Here is a 22,782-nt window from a genome sequence, read left to right as displayed (position 1 = left end):
CACCGCTCTGAAAAGTGTTCCACGCTGGTAGAAAGGCTGCTGTGTGACTCCTGGATGCAACACCTCACACCCTGTGGGCAGGGCCCAAACGTAGCCCCTGTTTTGGGGTGCCTTGGTCAGGCCTGAGGATGGGTCAGAGATTTAGCCGTTGTCTCTGTCCTAAACTGATGTGATGGAGCCACAGTTAATGGACTACCAGGCTTGCCTGATAACCCTCCTCCAGGGGACTGGGAAGTCTTTTTCGTCTGTCTGTGTGTGTGTTTGTGTGTCTGTGTACTTGTGCATGTGTGTGTTTTCAAAATGTGTTTGCAGTTCAAACCAAGAAATTATATGAGAAAAAAGGTCCTCAATGAGGCGAGACAAGTCAAAGTTAAAAAATGAAAGGGATCATTCATGCAATCAAATATAAATTTATTGGTGCTATATGTACTTATGGAACATAGAATATACAGCACAAAACTCACAATGACAGAGCAAAATATAAATTGTTATGGCTATAGGTGCAGCACAGACAATAAGTGACATAGGAAAGCATGTAATGTTTTGACTAACATTGGTGTGATACTGTGTGCTCTAGACTGTGAGCACACATAACCTAACTAAAAATTTGTATGTTTTTGCATGCTAAATCTCCTGTTTTGACTTTAAATGCAATTCAACAATGATGTGAGGAATGTACGATACACCCCTTCAGATTGTGTCAAGGCTACAAGGAGGGACAGGAGAAATCTCAATCCTATTATCCAGTCACAGGAAGAGTTTGAGCTATTCAGAGACGTTTTTTGCACTGAGACCCTGAAAGTTTACTATCTAAGGTGTTTAAAATGACCTCATAGACACACTGCTTGTCTCCAAATGATTAAATTCCACGGGTTGGGTCCGATGGTGCTGTAAATCTGGAATGGTTTGGGTTCTGACTGACACACTTAAATTAACTAATTGAAGTGAACTAACTGAATGCTGACATGGATGTCAACCTTAGTACAAATGCATACTTCAAATTCTTTTTACTTGAATACCTCTTTAGGCGTCAATTTGAAAACAGACCTGCAGGTTCGTGAAAGTTTTCAGTTAAACATTTTAGTCAACAAAATTTTTAGAAAAATAAGATTTTATAAGTAAAAATAGATGTTTTTTTAATGGTCAGTAGTCTTTCTGGTGCCTAATGTATTTCAAATGATTATTAGACCTAGGCCTGATGAATACTAATTTAAAATGTGCATGAATAAGCTATTGGTATATTGTACAACCATTCAACTAACAGCCCAGGGGCTAAATGCAGCTTGCTATAGACATGCTCTTAGCCCTTTGAACTTTGAAAAGACAAAAAAGCATTCAGATGCATCAAATTGTGCTTACAGGTCTGCAACTGAACATAGGCATGAATTCCAGTTGTGACAAAAGTTACAGTTATGCATATTTTCAGAAGGCATTTACAAACATTTACAATTAACATTTGTAAATTGTTTTATAAATAGTATGTGTCAAATGTTAAGTCAGTCTGCACCATTTATAATGCCCCCAGGAAGAAGTAGATGGGCTCCAATATACTGCATATTCCAGCCTGCTTTTGAGACCGGATTGTGCATGCCTGTGGTATGGTCCCATGGCCAACAGAGAACAGGGGAACATAGATTTTTTGGGGGAAGATAACTTCAGTTTTGAAAAGGATAACCAACAGCGCATGTGTCACTGTGGATACAACATTTGCCTACACAATGCACCATCCTACAGTCTTTGCTAAAGCACAGACGAAAATATGTGCACATTCGTTGAGTGGGTCCACTTTCTCTGCAAACCATAATGCTCATTCATTCTTTTCTGGGAAGATTTCCAGAGGGCCTTGCTAGAGTGTGAAGAACTAATCACTGGGTTTGAAAATCTAATTTATCAATTTCATCCAAAAATAAATCATATGGTGTATAAACTGCATGGCAGACTTAAAAAGCTACCATAATCCAATGACCACCTCATAACAACATTCTGCTTTCAAAATGGTAAATCCTCTACTTTTCAGGTAGCTAGTGCCTAAAAATATTGCATATTACCTTAAAGTTGATTTGCTTTAAAGCTAACAGCTAGTTCAGGTTAATTCAAACCCATAAATATAAATGAGCTCAGTACAGTACAGTGCATGTGTTTAATAAATACACTTCCCCTAATGTCTAATTTTCCATATTCCTTAATAGAATAGAATACTCAGTGTGAATACCTATATAATCCAGGTTACCATATATTTGTATTTTTCACCAATTAACACATAATTATATATACATCATTCAATCTGCTTCAAAAAGATATAAAATAATGCATAATGTATCCATGAATTTATAGAAAATGTCAAACCAGTGCAAAATATGAAAATAATGTGCTCTCTGTAAATTTGGGGATGTGCATTAAATCCCCAATCATCCAGTAACATTACAAAGTAATGATATTGCATTGCAATGCTTGCCAGTTAACAAGGGCTTGCCACAGTGTGAACCGTGAATACTGCAATTGCAATACCCTACTCCAAAGCTGTTATTTTGTCAAATGAACACACGATGTCGCTAAAAGCTAGTTTTCAATAAAGGGTTTGATAAATGTAATATCAAATATTATTAGGGTCATATTAAAAACAGCCCAGTGTTAGTAAGCTAAAGTAAAAGCCTGGATTTGATTTAACAAACTAATTTTAAAAAGAGATTCCCTCCTGCCTTGAAATTTACAATTAACATTGTATAGATCAGTGTCATTCATCAGCCTGTTCATTAGCTTGACTTTTGATTGCTTTGTCTTTGTGGAATGTCTTTTAAAATGTTTGTTGTTTAGTTGTTACACTTGGTAAAATTCTATACTATAAATGTAAATGAATATCCCATTTTTTGTTATTTTTTTCAAAAGTTAAAATTGAGATAATGCAAATGAATAAGTATTTAGTCTAGTTATTTTCTATAACAATTTATTATTAATTACATTTCATTACATTACATTCATTTGGCAGACGCTTTTATCCAAAGCGACGTACAAAAAAATTATTCTAATGGACTTTCATAGTCTGTGTTAAAACTGTCGTTTGTAATGTACTCAAATGTTGATGTGCCAGTAATATTTACTTTAGCTCACCTGCTAGCCGAAATTATTTGGAATCATTCTAGCACATCATGGAATTATTTCACACGAACACTGAAAATGTAAAGTGCAAATTGTACCCTACAATAGGGTGCTAGTAGGCTGGTTGAAGAACTAGCATGCATAATCATTTGAAAGCAAAGAATCCTACCATCCTCAGCATGGACACACAATTGTAATCTCAATAGTTAGTGATATTTAGTCCCCAGTTTTATCCAGAAAGGGCCAGTGTGGGTGCACTCATTGCTTTGGTCTTTTTGCTGCTCAATGTCATTCCATATCTCTTGCAAGCCTGAATTACTACTTCTAACATTTCTTGGAGTTCCTGCGCATTTTCTGCCAGAAGAACTGTATCGTCAGCATGCCTGATGCTTGTCAAGCTCTTCCCATTTGTACTTCGCCTGACAAAATTCGTATTAACCACTTGCATAACCATTCTGTCTATTGTTCGATATGACCTTCTTCTCTTGATCTTGATCCCTTTCCCTATACGAATTAAAGAGAATTGGAGATAAAATACATCCTTGTCTTACACCTCTTAATATATCAACTTCTTCTGTTTCTCCATTTTCCTGTGACAATGACAGCTGCTTTCTGGTTCCAATATAGATGTTCTATTATCCTTATTTCATGTGCCGGATTTCCTTCTTTCAGTATCTCAATTAGTCGCTCGTGGTTTACCCAATCAAAAGCCATTTGATAGTCAACACCATGTAAACTTTTTTATTCTTTTGTATCTTAGTATGAAGATGCCATCTCTTCCTTTTCCTTTTCTGAAAGAAAACCTTTTCTATTTGTAAGCGAAGTGAACATTCTTAAAACCTGAAACACTTGAGCACATCCGTTTATACCATGGACTGTGGCAAAGTGGTCTGAACCACTGTGGTTTGCACCCCCAGAACGAGAGTATAGCGACACAATGGTGTCTCCGGATTAACCACAGAATTGTTCTGTGGGATTAACACTCCTTCGGCGAGTAGCTCGAACAAATAATTCATTTTTCTGACAGTGCGTGAACTAAAATATGGGGAGTTGTTCAAGGATAGTTATAATTTCATGTAGGCTAAGTGATTTTGTAATTAATATGGACCGTGTTTGCTATTAAAATGGTAACTTTTCGACGAAGCATGGCGGTAGTCTTGCGTCACATTTCGGCTTTTCCATTCGCGGAGTGATCTGTACATTGTCCAATCAGCGGTTCGGGCTGCGACAGGCACAAAGCACACAGAGGAAGTTCCACACGCTCAAGGTTCTGTGTGATTATTGTTGACATTTTGCCATAGAGAATTGCCATAATACGCGCGTTTTTTGGCTATACGCTCCAAGAGCAAAACACTGGAATGTCCGTGCTATTAGTGGACTCTTTAATTAACCAAGGATCAAATCCATTAGTTGCACAGGTAAGAAATCAAAATCGATTTGCTTTAACGAGACATAACGGTACGCCTTTCGGGTTTGTGGTTAGCTGGCTAGCTAAATTAAATAGGTTCGGTTTGCAAATTCTCAATCGCCGAGTTTATTTGGCCTTGAAATGCTGTAGCGCCTAAGAATTAACTGCAGTAAGCGAACCGCGCCGCCTGCATTTACATAGCTAGCCATTTTCTAACATGAAGATGGCATACTTCGTTACGGAATGTATGATTTAATGTAATAACCTGCACAATTTCAGTATTTACTCTTGGTAAAATATCAGATATAACTGGGAAAGCGACATCACAATTTACTGTGAATATTATACACTATTTGAAGCCCTCGAAGTAGAGATGTTTGAATTCACATCATTATTGCATGTTGGCAGATGGCCATCGACTGTATCTAGGTAGCGCAATTTAGGCCAACCCTTTCTGAGGAATGAGCAAGCGGTTAACTGGACAGTACGACAGTCCTATGTTGTTCATTCTGTGTTTTGCATTATGGATGGGCAATCTTTCCACTGAAGAAATGAAATGTTAAGTACAACCTCAGCACATGAAAGGAAGAGTCCTGTCAGTCGTGACTCGTGTTGTTTTGAAGCCAGATCACATGTCCGCACGCAGTGGTTGACCCTGATTTCTTAAATAAGAGCGGGTTGCTTTACAACTGCTTGCCTCCCAAGGGAGTAACTTTACCCAGTTGTAATGTTTTATTTGTGCTGACTTTGTTTTAGAGTTAACAACGAGTAGTGAAAGTTCAGAATCATGGTAGAGGAATTGTTCTTTCTCGCCAGCAGTTACACTGCAAGGTTTTCCCTTTAGGGAAAACTTAGGGGCGCTAGTGTTTTTTCAAAGCTGATTGAGTGTGCGCAGAATATTTAGGAAAACACGTGTTTTATACGTGTACATTGCAGCAGTGTGTCACTTGCTTTCTCTATTACTGTTCTGTACACTGTTTTACTATCTTACAAAAGCATGCAATGGAGTATCATTCATCCCCAAGCACCCCTTCAATTTAGTTAAGTGGTGAAAGGGGGTGTGGGTCTAAATTAATTATACTTTAAAATGGTGTGCCAGAAATCATCTTTGCCAAACAAAGCTGTCTGCTCTTGGTCCCCCATCTGAAGGCAGTGGAAATATATGCCTGTCTCGTCTTCTTTTGGGTTCCCTTTTGTGGTGTGGTGTTGAAAATTGCCTCCAAATGTGGTCCAGATACAAGTACTCTACCTAGGACGGGTCTCTGCTGATAAGCTGTTATGAGCATGGGTTTAAACTGGGCTGCAACAAACTTTGAAGTCTGTTCAGAATTTTCTTGCCATTAAAGCTTGATGACCCCCTAAGATAAAGCAGAATACTGTTCTAGGACAACTTGATTGAGGGTTTACCACAGTTCATGTAAGTCGAGTATACTGTAAGTGAATGTTAGCATTAACAAGGCATTCCTTTTGTGGAAATGTTTGTTTACTAAATATGGTAATCATTCACCAGCAATGTTGGCAGTCTAACTAGTTCTTCCCACTTCGTGGAAATGGTGCTTGAAGGACAAATATTTTCCACATGCTATTTATGAAACGGTCTGAATAAGATACTGTATTGTATCTTATTCTTAATGCGTAGGTATTAAGCCCTATATTCTATATGTCACTAGTGGCTAGTAGCTACACTGACACCATGCAGATGCTGCCTTGGACGGGGCAGTATGTGATGCATCTGAATCATAACAATTCGCAATTAGCGTAGCCAATTTTCAGCACCTCAAGAGTATGCCAATGGCAAGCTACATTTGACCTCTAGGTGAATAACCCATGTGCAGCTGATAACAAATGATTTGACTGCACAGATGGAAATTTGTGCATTATAATATACAAGTCATGATGTGCAAGGTGGATGCAGGCTGTATGCCTGTAGTAGTGATATTTAGGTCTATATTTTTGTATTTTGGGTGGGTAATAAACCATAGGCATTCTATGTTAAGAACAGCTTAAATCCATGCATTTGCAAATGGACTTCAACACAGCAGTTCTGATATACAGTGACCAGTGATCCTGCTTGTTTGGTGCTTTGGCGATGTTAGTGGAGGCATTTGTCTGGAATAGTGGCGACAGGCCTATAGTAAATAGTGGGCTTAAATCGTACAGTCGGCTCATTTCTCAGGCAGACTGTGCTGTGGGCAGGAAGTCCCCATACTGCTTCTTGGTTTTGTTGCCTGACACAGCCTGCTTTGTTCCTAAACTACTTGAAATGCCGCAGCCCTTGTTGTCTTTCTCTGTAGAATGTGTGAAAGTTCAAGATTTCACTGTGATGTAGAAATTACAGTCAGGTTCAGAATTTTTGGCACCCTTGACAAAAATGCTGGGAAAAAGCTGTATAAAATATTTATGCACAAACATAGGAGAAAATGATAGAAGCTAAATGTAGGCATATTCTAATACAATAAAGTAAAATTAGAATGCATATTCTTCAAAAAAACTTATCTTATTTTTTTTTTATAAAAAAAAAAAACATAGGTTCCAAAATTATTGGCACTCCTAAATGTGATTTTAAGTAAAATAAAAACAAAAAGTAAAATCTACAATCATTCTACTTAAGTTAATTTCAGTCTTTAGGAAATGTATTGTGCCCTTCCATCACGTCCTGTTTTGTTAGAATATAAAAATGAGGAAACATGCGTGTTACATTCCCTCATCATCTATCACCATGGGGAAAGCCAAATAACCGTCAGATCAGGAGAGACAGATGGCTGTTGATCTACATATCAGGTAATGGGTACAAAAAAACACAAACTGTTTAACACACCACTAAGCTCTGTTAGGGCTTAGTGATACTAATCCAAAAGTTTTAAACATCTGGAACAGTTGCAGATCTGCCAGGAAGAAGATCCAAATGCATGCTGTCCCCATGCAGAGTGAGAAAGATGGTGAGAAGGACAATGAATAACTCAAGAATCACATTTTAAGAACTTCAGTTTAGTTGCATCTTGGGGTCATGAAATCTGAAAATCAACCATGAAACACCACATCCATACCTACAGGCCCTTTGGTAGGATTGCATGAAGAAAGCCCTGGCTGAGAGCAATTTACAAATTCAAGTGTCTGGACTGTGCCAAACATTACATTACATTGCAGGCATTTAGCAGATGCTCTTATCCAGAGCGACTTCCCCCACTCTTACATAGCATTTACATTGCATCCATTTATACAGCTGGATATATACTGAAGCAATGCATGTTAAGTACCTTGTACAAGGGTACAACGGCGGTGTCCTACCTGTGATTTGAACTTGTGACCTTTTAGGTTACAAGACCAGTTCCTTACCCATTATACTACACTGCCGCCCATCATTGGAACTATGACTGTAACCATTGTACCCTTGAGCTAGGTACTTAACCTGCATTGTTTCACTTAATATGCAGGTGTAAATAGATACTATGTAAAAAGAAAAAGAAAATTTTTTTTTAAGTAAAATGCTGTGTAAATCACTCTGGATTAGACTTGAATGCAAAAAAAATGGCGGCAATGTGTTAAAAATGCCTGTATCGGGCTGCCATTAACAGATGAGACCCAGATTAAACTTCTTTACCATGTGCACTTTTGGTTTGTTTGGCATCAGAAGAGGGATGCAGTAAAATTCACCATAGACTAACTGTGAAATATGGTGGTGAATCATTGGTGTTTTGGTGTTTTGATACCAGTGGTCCAGGGCCACTTGTTAAGATCAGTGGCATAATAAAATTCACCAAGTACCAGGACATTTTAGCCAGAAGCTGGGTTGCCACTGCCAGGATGCTGCAACGTGGTTATTAACAAGTCAGTGACCCCAAACATACCTGGAAATCAGTACAGAAATGGTTTCTCAGCTCAGGTGAGGCTTATCACTGCATTCTTTACTAGAAAGTTGGCTGGCTATCACATTGTGTTTCTAGAAATATTCATTGGTATCTGTTTATTTACAAAGCACTTCTACAAAAGCTGCCTCCATGTCTTTCACAGCTTCTAAATGGGAAAACTGGTATTCATAGGGGCGACATAGCTCAGGAGGTAAGACCGATTGTCTGGCAGTCGGAGGGTTGCCGGTTCAAACCCCGCCCTGGGCATGTCGAAGTGTCCTTGAGCAAGACACCTAACCCCTAACCCCCAACTGCTCTGGCGAATGAGAGGCATCAATTGTAAAGCGCTTAGGATAAAAGCGCTATATAAATGCAGTCCATTTACCATTTACCATTCATAGGAGACACTCTCAGGATTGGTTGTCACTTCAGGTTCCTAGGATCAAGTCAAATCTTGGAAAGACTGCCTGTAGATACTTTGCTCCTGATATTCGGAACTCCTTACAGCAAACCCCTAAACTAAATACTTTGGTGTTTCTAAATGAACTCAGATTGATGATAAATAATTTGGTTAGCCTGAATTGTGGGTGTCTTTAGTGAGGTTTCAGGTCATTTACATTTAATTGATATATTTTTTAAATGTATTTTTATTTATTTTATTCTGTCTTTTGGTTACTGTTATAAATTACTGTATTTTTAAATATTTATTTGACTTTGTACTACCTATTTTCCTTTCTAATTGTTGTATTTTATGTGTACATTCAGCACACTTGTGAAAGAGAGCTGTCAATGCGTCTCAGAGTTTAAATATAGGAAAATGGAAAATGGTTCCCTAAAAACAAAAGACAAAAGGTTTGCAATGGCCGTTTCAGTCTTTAGACTTAAATCCTATTGAAAACCTGTGGTCTGAATTGAAGAGAGCGGTCCATAAATGCAAACCTAAGGTCACCTGATCTTGAAAGGTTCTGTGTAGAGGAATGGCTCAAGATCCCCTTCAGATGTTTTCTCAAACATTATAGGAAAAGGCTCGGTGCCGTGTGAAATCAATGGGCGCGGTACCTCAGCCCCAATTAAAAAAAAAATAAACCAGCCTTTATTCCTTGAATAATTGGGACTGGACCTGCCACGGGACAGATTCTTCTGTCTGTGCCTGCACCTTGGGTTCTAGTCCTCCTCCAGTCCAGCCCAATGTGCGTGTTGGGTTCCAGCCCCAGTCAGCTCCACGTCTGTCTGTGTCCTCTTCAGGTGCTGTGCCGCTCGGTATGAAAGATGCTGCTCTCCCTGGGAATGCTGATGCTGTCTGCCACCCAGATATACACCATCTTCACTGTGCAGCTCTTCGCATTCCTCAACCTGCTGCCTGTGGAGGCCGACATCTCCGCGGTGAGAACGCCGTCCCCTCCCCGCCTGGAGCTTTCACAGCGCCGAGCAGACCGGGGGCTGGAATAGCCTCCGCTACAGAATTGAGCAATTCGGGGCACGCCCGTCAGCGGAAAATTTAGCTAACGGAAGGTCAATACAACAACAGCGTCACAGACGGTGAAGCTAGTTTTGGGTTGAGTAGGCCGTCTAGCTAGCTTGTTGGCTATCAGACTGATGCTTACAGTGACGGAGGATTCCATTCTGCCGATGAAAGCTGTTCTGCAAATTAGTTTGAAAATGATATTTTCAAGCCAACACGTTCGCTTTGTTAGCCTTTGAAAATGTTTTGATTGTGGTGTCTTGGAGGAACACCAAAACAATTTCCAGAATTGAGAGCCGCCTGTCCTCCCATGATTCATTAATCCAATTGTCAGTTATTACTTTGATAGAAAAAGAGCAGTAAACCTGAAAGGGGAGGCTAGGCCATCATATAAGAAATAATTATTATCAACAGTTCTGTACAATTTGTTGCATTTTTAGATACAATTTGATGAGGAAGCATGAAATTGGGACTCAAATGAACAAAAGCCACTGAACCACAATGTGTGTTTATCTTCACCATTTCTTCAGTTTTTTGTACTTGAATTATTATTAGAATGATTTCATTTCTTCTTTCTTGCTGACTTGCACACAACATCCTGAATGCATTGCGAATCAATGAACATTTAATATTACATGCGTGCTACAATATGAATTTATATGTGAAATATGGCATTTAAGTTCTTTGGGTATAGGAATATATTTGAACATTTGGTGTTGTTTTTTTTATTCATTTTTTAGTACTCCTTTGACAACAAAACGGAGACCTTTGATGACCTGCCAGCGAGGTTTGGATACAGGCTACCCAGCGAGGGACTGAAGGTGAGGGCGGGTTAAGGAAACGGGCTGGTCTATTTCAGGCCTTTTTGAATCCTGTGGTCACAGATGCAGAGCAGCCTTGCACCCAGCCGATCATGTGAAGGAGCTGCCTGGAAGTGATTATGAGTACATGAGTAAAGGTTTATGTTGTGCATGCAAGTGTAATAAAAAGTCTGGGGCACACGGGCGGGGTGTAATGGGCTGTAATGGAATGAGCTTATGATCTAGGGTTTACTGGTTTTGCTGTCGTTGTACTACCATTGTACAATTGAGGAAGGCATATAGGTTGAACTGCTTCAGTAAAAATGAAGCACTGGGTAATGCAGTACAACCACAGAAATCCCAACTTCAGAATTATGAACCGACTGGTCAACCTAACAGGTATTAACCAGAAGTAGCATACTCAGTTACACCTTAACAAGCTCCTCGTCACAGATGCGCAATTGTGAACGTTATATACAGAGGAGGCACTCTTCATTGATAAAAAAAAACTTAAACTATGAAATCATTTTACACTAATATCTGTCATTTTTTTGAATGGTTACTTTCAGTTCTCTCGCCTTATTCTTTTAAAATGGCTCTCCTTTTTTTTTAAGTTATTCTTAATATTGAGTCAAGCAAGCTGCATGTGGTATCTTATTTGTGATATCATTTTTTTCTGTGTCAGCTTACTAAAAGGTGCAGCACAATAAGACACAGCATAATAATAGCATGTTTATAGCAAAAACGCTACCCTTCTCGCATTCTCAAAAATGAAAGCATTACTTAACTGTAAGTTGAAGCCATAAATAATGCAGCCTATGTCTATTATGCAAATAAAAGTCCTATGAGCAGGTGCACTGTGATGCACCGAGCAGTGCGAGTTCATTGGAAGTTAGGGAGGACTCTTATCAACAAATGCATCAAAGGTATGTGTTTTATCGTATTTTAGTTACTGTTGTTTTCATTCCATTATATCTGTCCTTTAGGTGCTTGCTTCCAGCTAGGTGTGCCTTTAGCACCATCTCTGACGAATACAATGGAGGAAAGTTAGTAGTGTTTGATATAAAAGAAGGTCAGGACGCAATCAAAGCCTGTACAACAGGCCAAACATAGTAGGTAACTGAATATGAGATGCATGTATTATTCAGAAAGCACAGAGATGGAAAAAAAAGAATGTTCTAATGTGTACTCAGTTTCTGCTATTTTGGTTATTGGTTATTAACTCAAGGCTACAAAAGCTACAACATTTAAGAAAAAACAAGAGTAATGCAACAGTAATGCGAGTAACATTTCCAAGGACCAAATATTTTTTGATGTTACAGTTTGATTTAACTTTCAAAGTCACAAAACTTTGTAACCAAATGACGTTCAACCCAATTTATTTGTATCACTGCTGTGTTCTGCTGTGTCTGTGCTATGCACATTCTCTGATGAATGTTCAGATAAATAAATAATGCAGCACTGAGTATTAATTTAGACTGGAATTCCAGATCGTTTCAGATAAAGTGGGCCTGGTTTTAAAGCTGTTTTTCCACATGCCCACGAATCTTCAAACCCAGCTTGCTGCAGAGCATGCGGATACATCGAGAACTATGGCCTCTCCCTCAGGTTCACAGAGAGCTTCCTGCTTTAGAACCTATTCATCTATGTAAGACCGCATCCACCACTTTGAACACCCGTAACGCAGCCTCTAGCTGACACTACTTTCAAGGGGATTTTCTGCAGCTTTGAAATTAGCCGCACATTGCCGCATTTTTTAACAGCTTGGCTCGTGATCCGGTACTGAAGTGTCGGTCACTGGCTTCTATGAACAACAACCTTTAGTTTTAACTGGTGCGGATTATCGAAGCACTAATTGAGTTATACTAGTTTCTCTTTTTAAATTTTTTTATTTGAACGTCACTTGCCGATTTTTAGGTGTAATCCATCTCAAAGGTAACAGGAAGTCAAAAGGTTACAGGAAACTTCAAAAGTTGCTGTTATGAGCTAACCCGATAGTGGACTGAGTCCTTTAATTTTACTGGGTCCCAATAGAAGATACTTTTTTTAACAGACACCATTATGAAGGAAATTATACATAGGAATTGTACATTGAGTACATTTTTCATATCATAATGATTGCAGTTGTTATCATTGTTCTGTTATGCATAAACAGCCAAAGTAAACAAAATACTTTTTATTACTTTCAGTGAATACTGTTTGAATCTAGATTTTAAATAAGTTTGGTTTTCTCTAATGCCTACTACAGGAAGATTTTGTATTGGTTTTTCGGAGACAGTGTTGCTTATGTAAGCATGTTTACATCCTGGTGTCCTGATTGTGGCTTCATCACCTTGAGTGCCTTGCTTTGGCTGTTGCATTTGAATATTGTATGAATATTACGGCACAGATTACATAATTTATTATTATTGCATACTCTCTGCTTCATATCATAATGCAAGTTAATTTGTTAATTAGTAGGGCTGTCACTATATCAAAAGTGAATATAATTAGATTGTTTTTTTTCTGTTAGTTGAATTGATCAGAATGTTATTTGGATCTCCAGCATTTTTTATTGTATTTAATTTCACCACTATATTATTCATTATGGAAGCATTTTTTTCCCAAAATTTATTTTGTGCCGAATGTGGTACATTTTTATTAAAATGTAATACTGCGGATAATTCAACTAATGTAAGCTTCTTAGCAGGTGAGCGCTCTGACTCTTCACACTGCCCCTTTGAACTCTATTTACAGGAGAATTTGAGTCCTTATGCGTCTGCCTTCCAACTAAAGTGGATGTATAAACTTCCCTTAAGTGGAGGGTCGCTGCCTGGCTGTCAACGACGCAGTCACCCATTGATTATTTTATGTAGACTTGTTGCTTATTTTTGCTTCCTGCTTTGAGACAAGTGAGGGATCAGCTACTTCCTGCCAGAGCGGTTGATGCGTGGATCATGGGTGCATCCCCGCTGGGGCATAAAACCGCTTTACCGTGGCTCTGCAAGCCCAGCATGCACCTCACTGGGCCTAGTCTGCGCACAGTCAAAGGGGAAGTGGGAAGTGCCGGCTTCCGTGGCAGATTTCCGGCTTGATTGGAAGCTGGTGTGCTATTTGACTGACAAGTTCCCACCGATGCTTATCATTGGCTGATAGGCCTGACTCATTGAAGAGGTGAGGTCCCCACCCCCATCATAGAAGTGAAGGGTGATGTGGCCATTTCCTTGATTTGGTTAAGCAGGAACCTTGGAAATGGGTGTTTGCTAATGCATATACATTGGAGCCAGGTTTGCGTGTTGGATAGGAACTCTCTCTTGTGTGAGATGCTTTGCAGGAAAGCAGCTGTGCGCTGGGAATCCCAGGTTACTGTTCCGCTAACTCTGGTGCACCAGTGTGACCAGTTTCCTTTTTTCAGAAGTTCTCTGAAACCCTCATAAGTCATTTGACGTCCTCCAGTGCGCAAGGACTCACTTTTAGTTCTCGAAAAATGTTTGAGGACAGGAAATCAGTACAGATTTTAACTGTTGAACTTGCAGTATCAAGCACTCGTGAGCACACACACATGCTCACACACCACGCGCGCGTCTGCCCACACATACACATCTCTTTTGATGGAGCTTTGATTAGGTATGGTAAGGTGGATTTAACAGCAGTGAAGGTATGCCATCTTTGGTCTTGTTGGTGGTGTCTGGCAAAATTTTACTTGTTTGGGTCAGTTTTTAACCACCTTCAGCGTAGTATGTGATATGTGTCATAGTAGAGGTAGAGGGAGGTTACAATAGGTCAGTGGTTGAGTTGGCTTTAATCTCCGCCTACAATTGGCTAAATGTTCAAATGTCAGTTTGACAAGCTTTCATTATTTGTCAAGTGTCTTTCATTTCTTTATACTCCACAGCTCCGGTCCCCTCCTCCGCTCAGTCCCTCTTTGAATGGTTCTGTGGTGCTTTGTCCACACCGCCATTTTAATTAGCCATTGCATCACATCGGTCAGCTATTTCATGACACAACAATGGTGTCCAGAGTTTGTTAGTTTTTGAAGGCTGTCAAACCACGCTAGCTTCTCGTCTTCATATTTAAATACCAAAACAGAAACCAAAGTGGGAATATCGCCGCATGTACTCACAGGTTTACAAGAGGCATCGGTTGGCAAAGGCAAACTCCAACCTGTTTTAGTGAGCTATGAGTGTTCTTTAGACTCATATTGTGGGTTCACTTCATTTCGTCATGAGTGATTTTTTTTCACTAGGGACACAGTATAATGACTTAGGCCCGTATCAGACAGGACGCGTTTTAGCAGCTGGGGGTGCATTTTTGTAATTGTTGTCAATGAGAGTGAAGCGTTTTGCTCGCCGCTTTTGCGTTGCTGTGCGCCTCGCGTTTTTGCAGGGGCGCCCTGAACGCCTCGAGTTGAGAAAACTTCAACTCGGAGCAGGAAAGTGCCCTGCGTCATTGTCCAATCGGATGAGTTGAGAGGCGGGCCTTCTGTGATGACGACAACAAGTTTACAGTTGGAAACAACAATCATGGAGGACAGACTGGTAGTGGCAGTAGCTGGACAACCGGAGCTTTACGATTTCACAAATCGCAATTACCATGATCTAAATAAGAAACACCAGACTTGGTCATTTTTTATGTAGATGTTTATTTCACTATTTTTAGCGAGCTAATAAAATGTACAGATTGGTGAGTTTACTTCACAGCAAAATAAGCGGTTAGGCTTATGACAGGTGATTCTGTGGTTGCCTTGCACAGCAAGCTGCCCTTATTTTAAAATTGTAGGCTTCAACAAAAAAGGCAGTGCAGTGCGCCTCGCATTTTGCAACCTGCAAAACGCGTCCTGTCTGATCCAGGCGTCAGCCTTGCAGGGGGGGGCGTATGTGAATTTGAATCATGTTGATCATATTAATGAAGTCGTTAAATGCGACAGCGCTTTCAGAGCATGCTCTGTTGTCTAATTTAACACCAAAAATATGAAGAACGTAAGAAGATATAAGAATAGCTGAGGTGTAGAGCATACCCAGATTAGGCCCTGTCTCTGAAGATTTGGCTGCTTAGCTTGTTTATCAGAGTGCAGTGCCTCAGCGAATCAGGGACAGGAAGCCCTATGTCACATGTCGGGCCTGGAGCTGAGCTGCTCTGACCCCCGCAGTACCAGCAGATCTGCATTAGAAAAAATGAATCCTTCCTTCCCTTCTTCCCTCCTTGTCCCCTCATCTCCCAATGACCCGATAGAGGCTAACTGGCTATGATGACAGGGAATGGTCAAATTCTTTAAGCAAAGGAAGGAAACATGATCCATCCTAGTTTACCTCCTTTGGCAAAGGACACGTTGATGTGACCTTTGCAGAGGTGATTTGGGGTATAAAGGACTACAAATCCCACAATGCTGAATGTGCACGCTCGTAAGCACACATACGTACGCACATACAGTTACACATTTAACACACACGCATACACGGCGAAGAACACATACACACTCATAACAGCTATACAAACACATGAGCACACCTGCGCACGTGTACACAAATTCTCTGTGGAGCAGTGTGGCTCCATACCTCCGGGGTGTTCTCTCAGCACGAGGCTGTAGCACTCTGCATTCTAAACGTGCTGGATCATAATTCTGACATTAATAATTAGTCAAGAGATGCGTCTTCTGGCAGAGCAACTCCCGGCCCCAGCTGGCCTAGTTTAAAGAGGCTGCCCTTTTACCCTGCTTTACTTTAGTGGCATTTAGCAGGCACTGTTATCTAGAGCCACTTGCAATGCAAATATAATTGCAAAGATTAGGGAACAAAGTGCAGTAGTTTTGTCCCAGTAGAGACAGCACGTGAAGAACTATGGACTCGATTGACAACTGCATTGTTGAACATTAAACTTAGTAACAGTTCAATGCCTCTTGCGCCCCACCTACAGATAGAACTTCCCCAGGTGTAAACAGTTCCCCAGCCAATGTCTGGATTCGACAGCAGACCATGAGGCCCATCCACACACTCGAACAGTGCCACAGCAGAATGAGACACCGAACAAGCACAATGAAACTTGTTTCATTACTTAGATTGTGAGTTTCCTCTTTAGTTTCTCAGAAGTCTCAAACCACATTTCAGCTGCATGATCACCTGCAGTACTGTATTACTGCTTCGATTTCTGAGGTAATCCGCTAGTATTTTATTTTACACAGCACTTCCGTTGTTTTCCGGTAAAATACATGATTACAAAACCAACCGCCTTGTGACTTGGGGGTTTTAGTAGGCAAAAAACATTCAGGGTTTGCAGTGTAATGCAAATTATTTTCATCCAATGCTCTTCAAACCGTTGACTAGTAATTTGGGACTATTAAATTGCAAAACAGAATTTACCAAGTGTCTGGTGAAAATATTGACCTGTCTATCAGTTATCAAGTAGGCTAATGGCCAGAAATGAACATGAAAAACCATTGAAGGGCCATTGTTTAGCTGCTAACGGAACAATGTATAAATATGCCATACGGACACCAACTGCTGGTTAGCAAACTTTACTAACATTAAATGTTAATGCAAGTTCAATAGATTAACTTACTGGTCTGGACCATTTTTTTTGTCTACCTCATGTGCACCAGACCTTAGTGTACTCTCACCTCCCAAATCCCAGTTTAGCCATTAACATTAACAATCCATAAATTATCATTATCATATTGTCTTGCCTTCTCCCTCATTAAGCTTTTATTGTACAATTTTGTTTAGAATTTTCTAAAACATCATGTAATGTATATGCTTGTAGAGGTTACATTGATGGCATAGTTTTCTCAGTCTATAAAAAAAGCTTCAAAGCTAGTTAATAACATATTAACCTGCTTAATGAGGCCAAATGGAAAATCCAAGGCCCGTGCACAGTAATCTGAAAAAGTTTCATGAGAGCCGGGTATACTAACAGGGACAGGTCTGATTGTATTTATTTCACTGAAAGCCATTTGTTTGTATAGCAATTGTTTGTAATAATAAGAATATATATATATATATATATATATATATATATATATATATATATATCCTGTCCTTATATCAACTATGGGAGCTTTTGTGCAGTAGATGGCGCTGTTGTATTTTCTGTGCGGTACTGTACATAGTTTCACTAAAATAGGTATGTAAAACAGGTCGTTACAACATGGCTTTTTGTAACATGGAATTTTAAAAGTATTATATTGAAAATGTGACAGAAAATTAAGCCATTTAATTTTATTCCAGCCTACCTTGCTATCTTAGCAAAAATGCTCTTTATTCAAATAATTTGGAATAGGGAATAAACTTGGATTAAGGGGTGTCAAGGGAACAATGTAAAATGTGTTAAAAATGTTCACCTGTTTAGTGGGACCAAGTATTAAGTTATTACACACAGCCTCTATAGACTTTCAGTGTGTAAATATTAAACTTATAATATGCAGCTGTATTGTAATACATAAGTTTTTTGTAGCATACATAGTAAGTTCTATGTCATATTGTGACTCACCTTAACCTCTACAATGACATACTAGATAGAATATGCCATTGAAAGAAATGTGACATACATATGGACCATAAAATAATAACCTTTTAATATGCTGTCATACAATTAAGCCACACATTTCGCGTGTATTTGCAATATATGTTCTAAATATTTTTTTTTTAAATCATGAAACCATGTTTGTGTACTTTCCATGCATTTTAAGTTCTCTGAATATTTCTGTAAATTCTCATATATTCCAAAGACAATTTCTGTATATTTTATTTAGGCGTTTAGCCCCCTGCTAAAAGTTCCAGCCAAGACAAACTAGGATTCTAAGCTGGTTTAAAATGGTTTAAGCGGTGTTTTGGCTGTGGTTAGTCAAAGCTGGTCTCTATCTGGACAAAGCTGGTCAAAATGTATTTAGCTGCTGGCCAAACTGGTGGACTAGCTAAGTAGGCTGGTCAGCTGGTGAACAGCTGGTTGATCAGCCTCAAGTGTCAAAAGCACAGCTTAAAGCAGCTGACCAGCTTAGGCTGGTTTAAAATGCAGTTTTCAGCAGGGCATTTTACATTTTTAGATAGTGTCGATTTATACTGATGCAATTCAGGTTCAGCACCTTCTTCAAGGCAACAGCTGTACAACAGCAGTGCCCAACCTGGGAATCAAACCTGGAACCTCTAGGTCACACGTCCATGCTTCGCATGGGTAATATATTTTAAATGTATTTACAGTTGTCTTCAGTATGGTAGGCCTGGAACCTATGGTCAGGGGAGTGCAGGCTTGCTTAAGTGGTGGCCTTGATGCACTCTGCTCCACGGCCATTAGTGTTGCAGGCGAAACTGCTTCTTGTCTTCTTGGAATCGTGTTAGCAGGGAACTGGGAAAAGGCTGATCTATCCCATGTTTAAAGAAGGGCCTCGTTTCTCTTCGCTGTCTCGGTAAGGGTTCGCAGTAGGCATAAGCCAAGCGTTTGTGTTGGCACAGAGCACTCGTGCTTTGGCCGCTGTGGAGGTGCAGGTGTTTTGCTGGGGTGCTGCTTGTACTGTACCCGAGTTAGCCGTTATGTTCTACAGTGCTGTCGGAGTCATGACGGTCACTGATCCGCCCATCCCCCTTGTCCTCCCCCCCCCCCCCCAGGGCTTCCTGATTGGTGCCAGACCGGAGAACGCCTGCGAGCCGATCGACCCGCCGCCCCTCCGGGACAACGTGACCAACGCCTTCATCGTGCTCATAAAACGCTTCGACTGCAACTTCGACATCAAGGTAGGCCTCTCCCGCTGCCTGGCATGGACTAGGAGGGTAAAGCAGACCCCCCCCCCCCCCCTTGGGCCTCACAGTACTCTTCCATCATCTACTGCTCAGGGCCCCTTCCTCTCCAGATCTCTTCAACCACCGTCGCTTCCTCTGAGTTCAAAATGGCTGCTTCAATTCACTGTTGTAGCCACCTGGCAAAGGGGGTTGGCTACTGCTATTTAGTGTTGATACCAGAGACTGTAAAAAATAGGTTGATACGTGTTGCAAATACATGATTTGATGGAAAATACATTTGATACATAAGTGATGGCTTGAAGATGGAAAATACATTTGATGCGTAAATGCTCTGTTTTCATTCATGTACAGTATGAAAAAGATCGACACTGTATGAGAGAGGCAGTTGTAATGGAGAATTTTTGCAGTTTGTACTTAAGAGCTGTGAATAAAGGGACAGAGAGCTGCGCAGCTGAAAAAAGGGACAGAGAGCTGCGCAGCTGAACAAAGGGACAGAGCTGCGCAGCTGAATAAATGGACAGAGAGCTGCGCAGCTGAATGGAGGGACAGAGAGCTGCGCAGCTGAATAAACGGACAGAGATCTGCGCAGCTGAACAAAGGGACAGATAGCTGCGCAGCTGAATAAAGGGACAGAGAGCTGCGCAGCTGAATAAAGGGACAGAGCTGCGCAGCTAAATAAAGGGACAGAGAGCTGCACAGCTGAATAAAGGGACAGAGAGGTGCACAGCTGAATAAAGGGACAGAGAGGTGCACAGCTGAATAAAGGGACAGAGAGGTGCACAGCTGAATGAAGGGACAGAGAGCTGCGCAGCTGAACAAAGGGACAGAGATCTGCGCAGCTGAACAAAGGGACAGAGAGCTGCGCAGCTGAATAAAGGGACAGAGAGCTGCGCAGCTGAATAAAGGGACAGAGAGCTGCGCAGCTGAATGAATGAATGAGACAGAGAGCTGCGCAGCTGAATGAATGAATGAGACAGAGAGCTGCGCAGCTGAATGAAAGGGTTGCAGCAGCAGCACCAGTAACCGGATTCCCCTTCACGCGCGCTCATCTGGAGCAGCGCCAGGGCACCGTGCCGCCCGCACCCAGAGCCGCATAGCGCGGTAATGAGCCCGGTCCCCGGGGGCTCGAGAGCGCCAACGCTGGACCGACGCCCGCGGCGTTCGGGTTCAGCGCGGGCCACGCTCTCCAAGTCAACGTCCTGTGGGCGGGACCCGAAACCGCGCCGTTGCACCGCCTCTCCCCTGCTCTCCTAGCGAACGCTAAATACACTTTCCGACACGATGCCACTCTTCTATTACACATGACGGTTCACGCAGTTAAAATATCACTCAACAAGAGATCTCAGGAACCAATTAGCCCTGTAAGTAGCTTTCCATTATCATTTAATGGATTCATTGTGAATTGTTGGATGGGGTTATGTGGGTGGAGCAGGGTTGAGTGTGTTACTAAGTGGATGTAGAGTGGAATGTAGGTGGGGGGAGGGGGGGGAGGTGGTGTATCTGTCTGTGAGAGAGGGCCTCTTCCACCTGAGGCAGGAATATGAGGAAGACTAGCAAGTACTGGAAGTGCTTCCGCACACACACACACACACACACACACGCAGTATTATTTTAGCAGAAACACGCAGGGTGAACAATGTCATTGTATATCACTGGTTGGTGTCCTTCCCTGCTGTTTCAAATGCCCCCTATCTAATCTGTGGCCTGGCCTTGAAACCCTGCCTCGTGGTGCATCAAAGACAGTAATGGAAAAAAAAAGGAGTGAATTAAATGGCGAGATATGTGCTCTGTGAAACGGGGAAAAGGAAAGTAATTCAAACCATTCTTACACGAGCACTAAATGGTTCTTAGTGTGCTGACCTTTAGCAGGAGCAAGCTGCAGAGTTGCTTGGAGCTGCATATTAATTCATCGAGACTGCTCTCCTCAGAGTAAACACATTCAGGGTTGGAGTCAGTCCCATTACAGTTCAGGCATCTCACAGAATGAATTAATTGATTTTAACGGCTGTGATATTTCACGGTCTTTTTCCAATTCATTTCCGAAGTAACTGAACCGAAATAAATTGGCCCCTGCCCTGAACACATTTCATACAGTAACTGTGAAAGTATCTGCTGGTGCATTCTGCTCATGTAAACTCTGCAGCATCGAGAGGCAGACTTACAGTCCATGTTCTCCCTCCTCTTTTCTGCAGAAACGAAGAGAGAGGTTAGGCGAGGTCATTTAGCAAGGCCTGGCCCGAGATGACACTCCATCTTTGTTACATATGCCTCTGACTTTGATGTTCCCCACATGGTAGAGTCATGTCCCCGTGATTTAAGACGCACTCGATGGGGAAAAGCAGGTGGTTTGAGTGAATCTTCACTCTGTGTTTCCCTCCTCTGTGACCCGGTCAAAGACGTCTGGAGTATCTCGCACTTTACTAAAATATTGAGGCTGTAGCATTTCTGCCGAATGTATCCAGAATGGAACCGAGTTAAGGCCTTTTTTTTACGTTAATGCATTTAATGTGCCATTCAATGTGACATGCTCATTGAAAAATTATGAACTTCCAGTAAAATGGAATATATGTAGGGCTGTTGTCAGAGGGACAGGTTTAATGGGTATTGTAGTTTTATCACCATGTTGAGGTATAGCATAGATGAAGATTTTTTCCCCCCTGTACCTTACTGTCCAAATGGTAAATGGACTGCATTTATATAGAGCTTTTATCCAGAGTGCTTTACGATTGATGCCTCTCATTCACCCATTCACACACACACTCACACTCATACAACAACAGTGAAAGGCTGCCATGCAAGGTACCAGTCAGCTCGTTGGGAGCAATTAGGGGTCAGGTGTCTTGCTCAGGGACACTTCGACATGCCCAGGGCGGGGGGTCAAACCGGCAACCCTCCGACTGCCAGACAACCGCTCTTACCTCCTGAGCTATGTTGCCCCAAGATATTTGTTCTTTGCGGAACAGCTTCCTCATTGTTTGGTATATTTTTTTAAATCTATAAATTAGCTCCAGTATCGATGCTCGCAACATCTCCTCCTATTAGCGTTTTTTTAAACCAGGAATCGGCCCTGCCGGTTTTAGGCCCCTGCGTTAGGCCTGCGTTAGGCCTGCGTTAGGCCTGCGTTGGCCGCTGCACCCATGTGGGAGCCACATTCTCAGGCTGCCCATTCAGGGATGCCACGATTGAGCATGTGGTGACAGGCCTGTCACAGCCTCTCTCCAGTCACAGCTACTGGAGAGAGAGGCCACAGCTCCCGTCCTCACACAAACACACACACATACCACACGCCGCGCGCACACGCACACACACCGCACACACACATACCACACACACACTCTCACACAAACACACACACATACCACACACCGCGCGCACACACACACACACCACACACCGCACACACACATACCACACGCACACACACTCTCACACAAACACACACACACACACCACATCCACACAC

The 22,782-nt window shown here is 41.3% G+C and overlaps 1 protein-coding gene across 1 annotated transcript in view; it reads left to right on the top strand.

Moving 5' to 3' along the window:
• The first annotated feature begins 4,061 nt into the window (after positions 1-4,061).
• Positions 4,062-22,782, top strand: part of rnf13 (ring finger protein 13) — a 36,654-nt gene continuing 17,933 nt past the window's right edge. The window contains exons 1-4 of the mRNA XM_064339008.1: positions 4,062-4,514; positions 9,598-9,735; positions 10,555-10,635; positions 19,188-19,313. Coding sequence (XP_064195078.1) covers positions 9,622-9,735; positions 10,555-10,635; positions 19,188-19,313 — 321 coding nt within the window. The 5' untranslated portion in view covers positions 4,062-4,514; positions 9,598-9,621. The remainder of the gene's footprint in view (positions 4,515-9,597; positions 9,736-10,554; positions 10,636-19,187; positions 19,314-22,782) is intronic.

The sequence above is a fragment of the Anguilla rostrata genome, chromosome 6 (genome assembly GCF_018555375.3).
Source record: "Anguilla rostrata isolate EN2019 chromosome 6, ASM1855537v3, whole genome shotgun sequence".
Classification (NCBI taxonomy): Eukaryota; Metazoa; Chordata; class Actinopteri; order Anguilliformes; family Anguillidae; genus Anguilla; species Anguilla rostrata.
The sequence above is the reverse complement of the archived record's forward strand: the minus strand, read 5'-3'. Positions and strand labels throughout refer to the sequence as shown.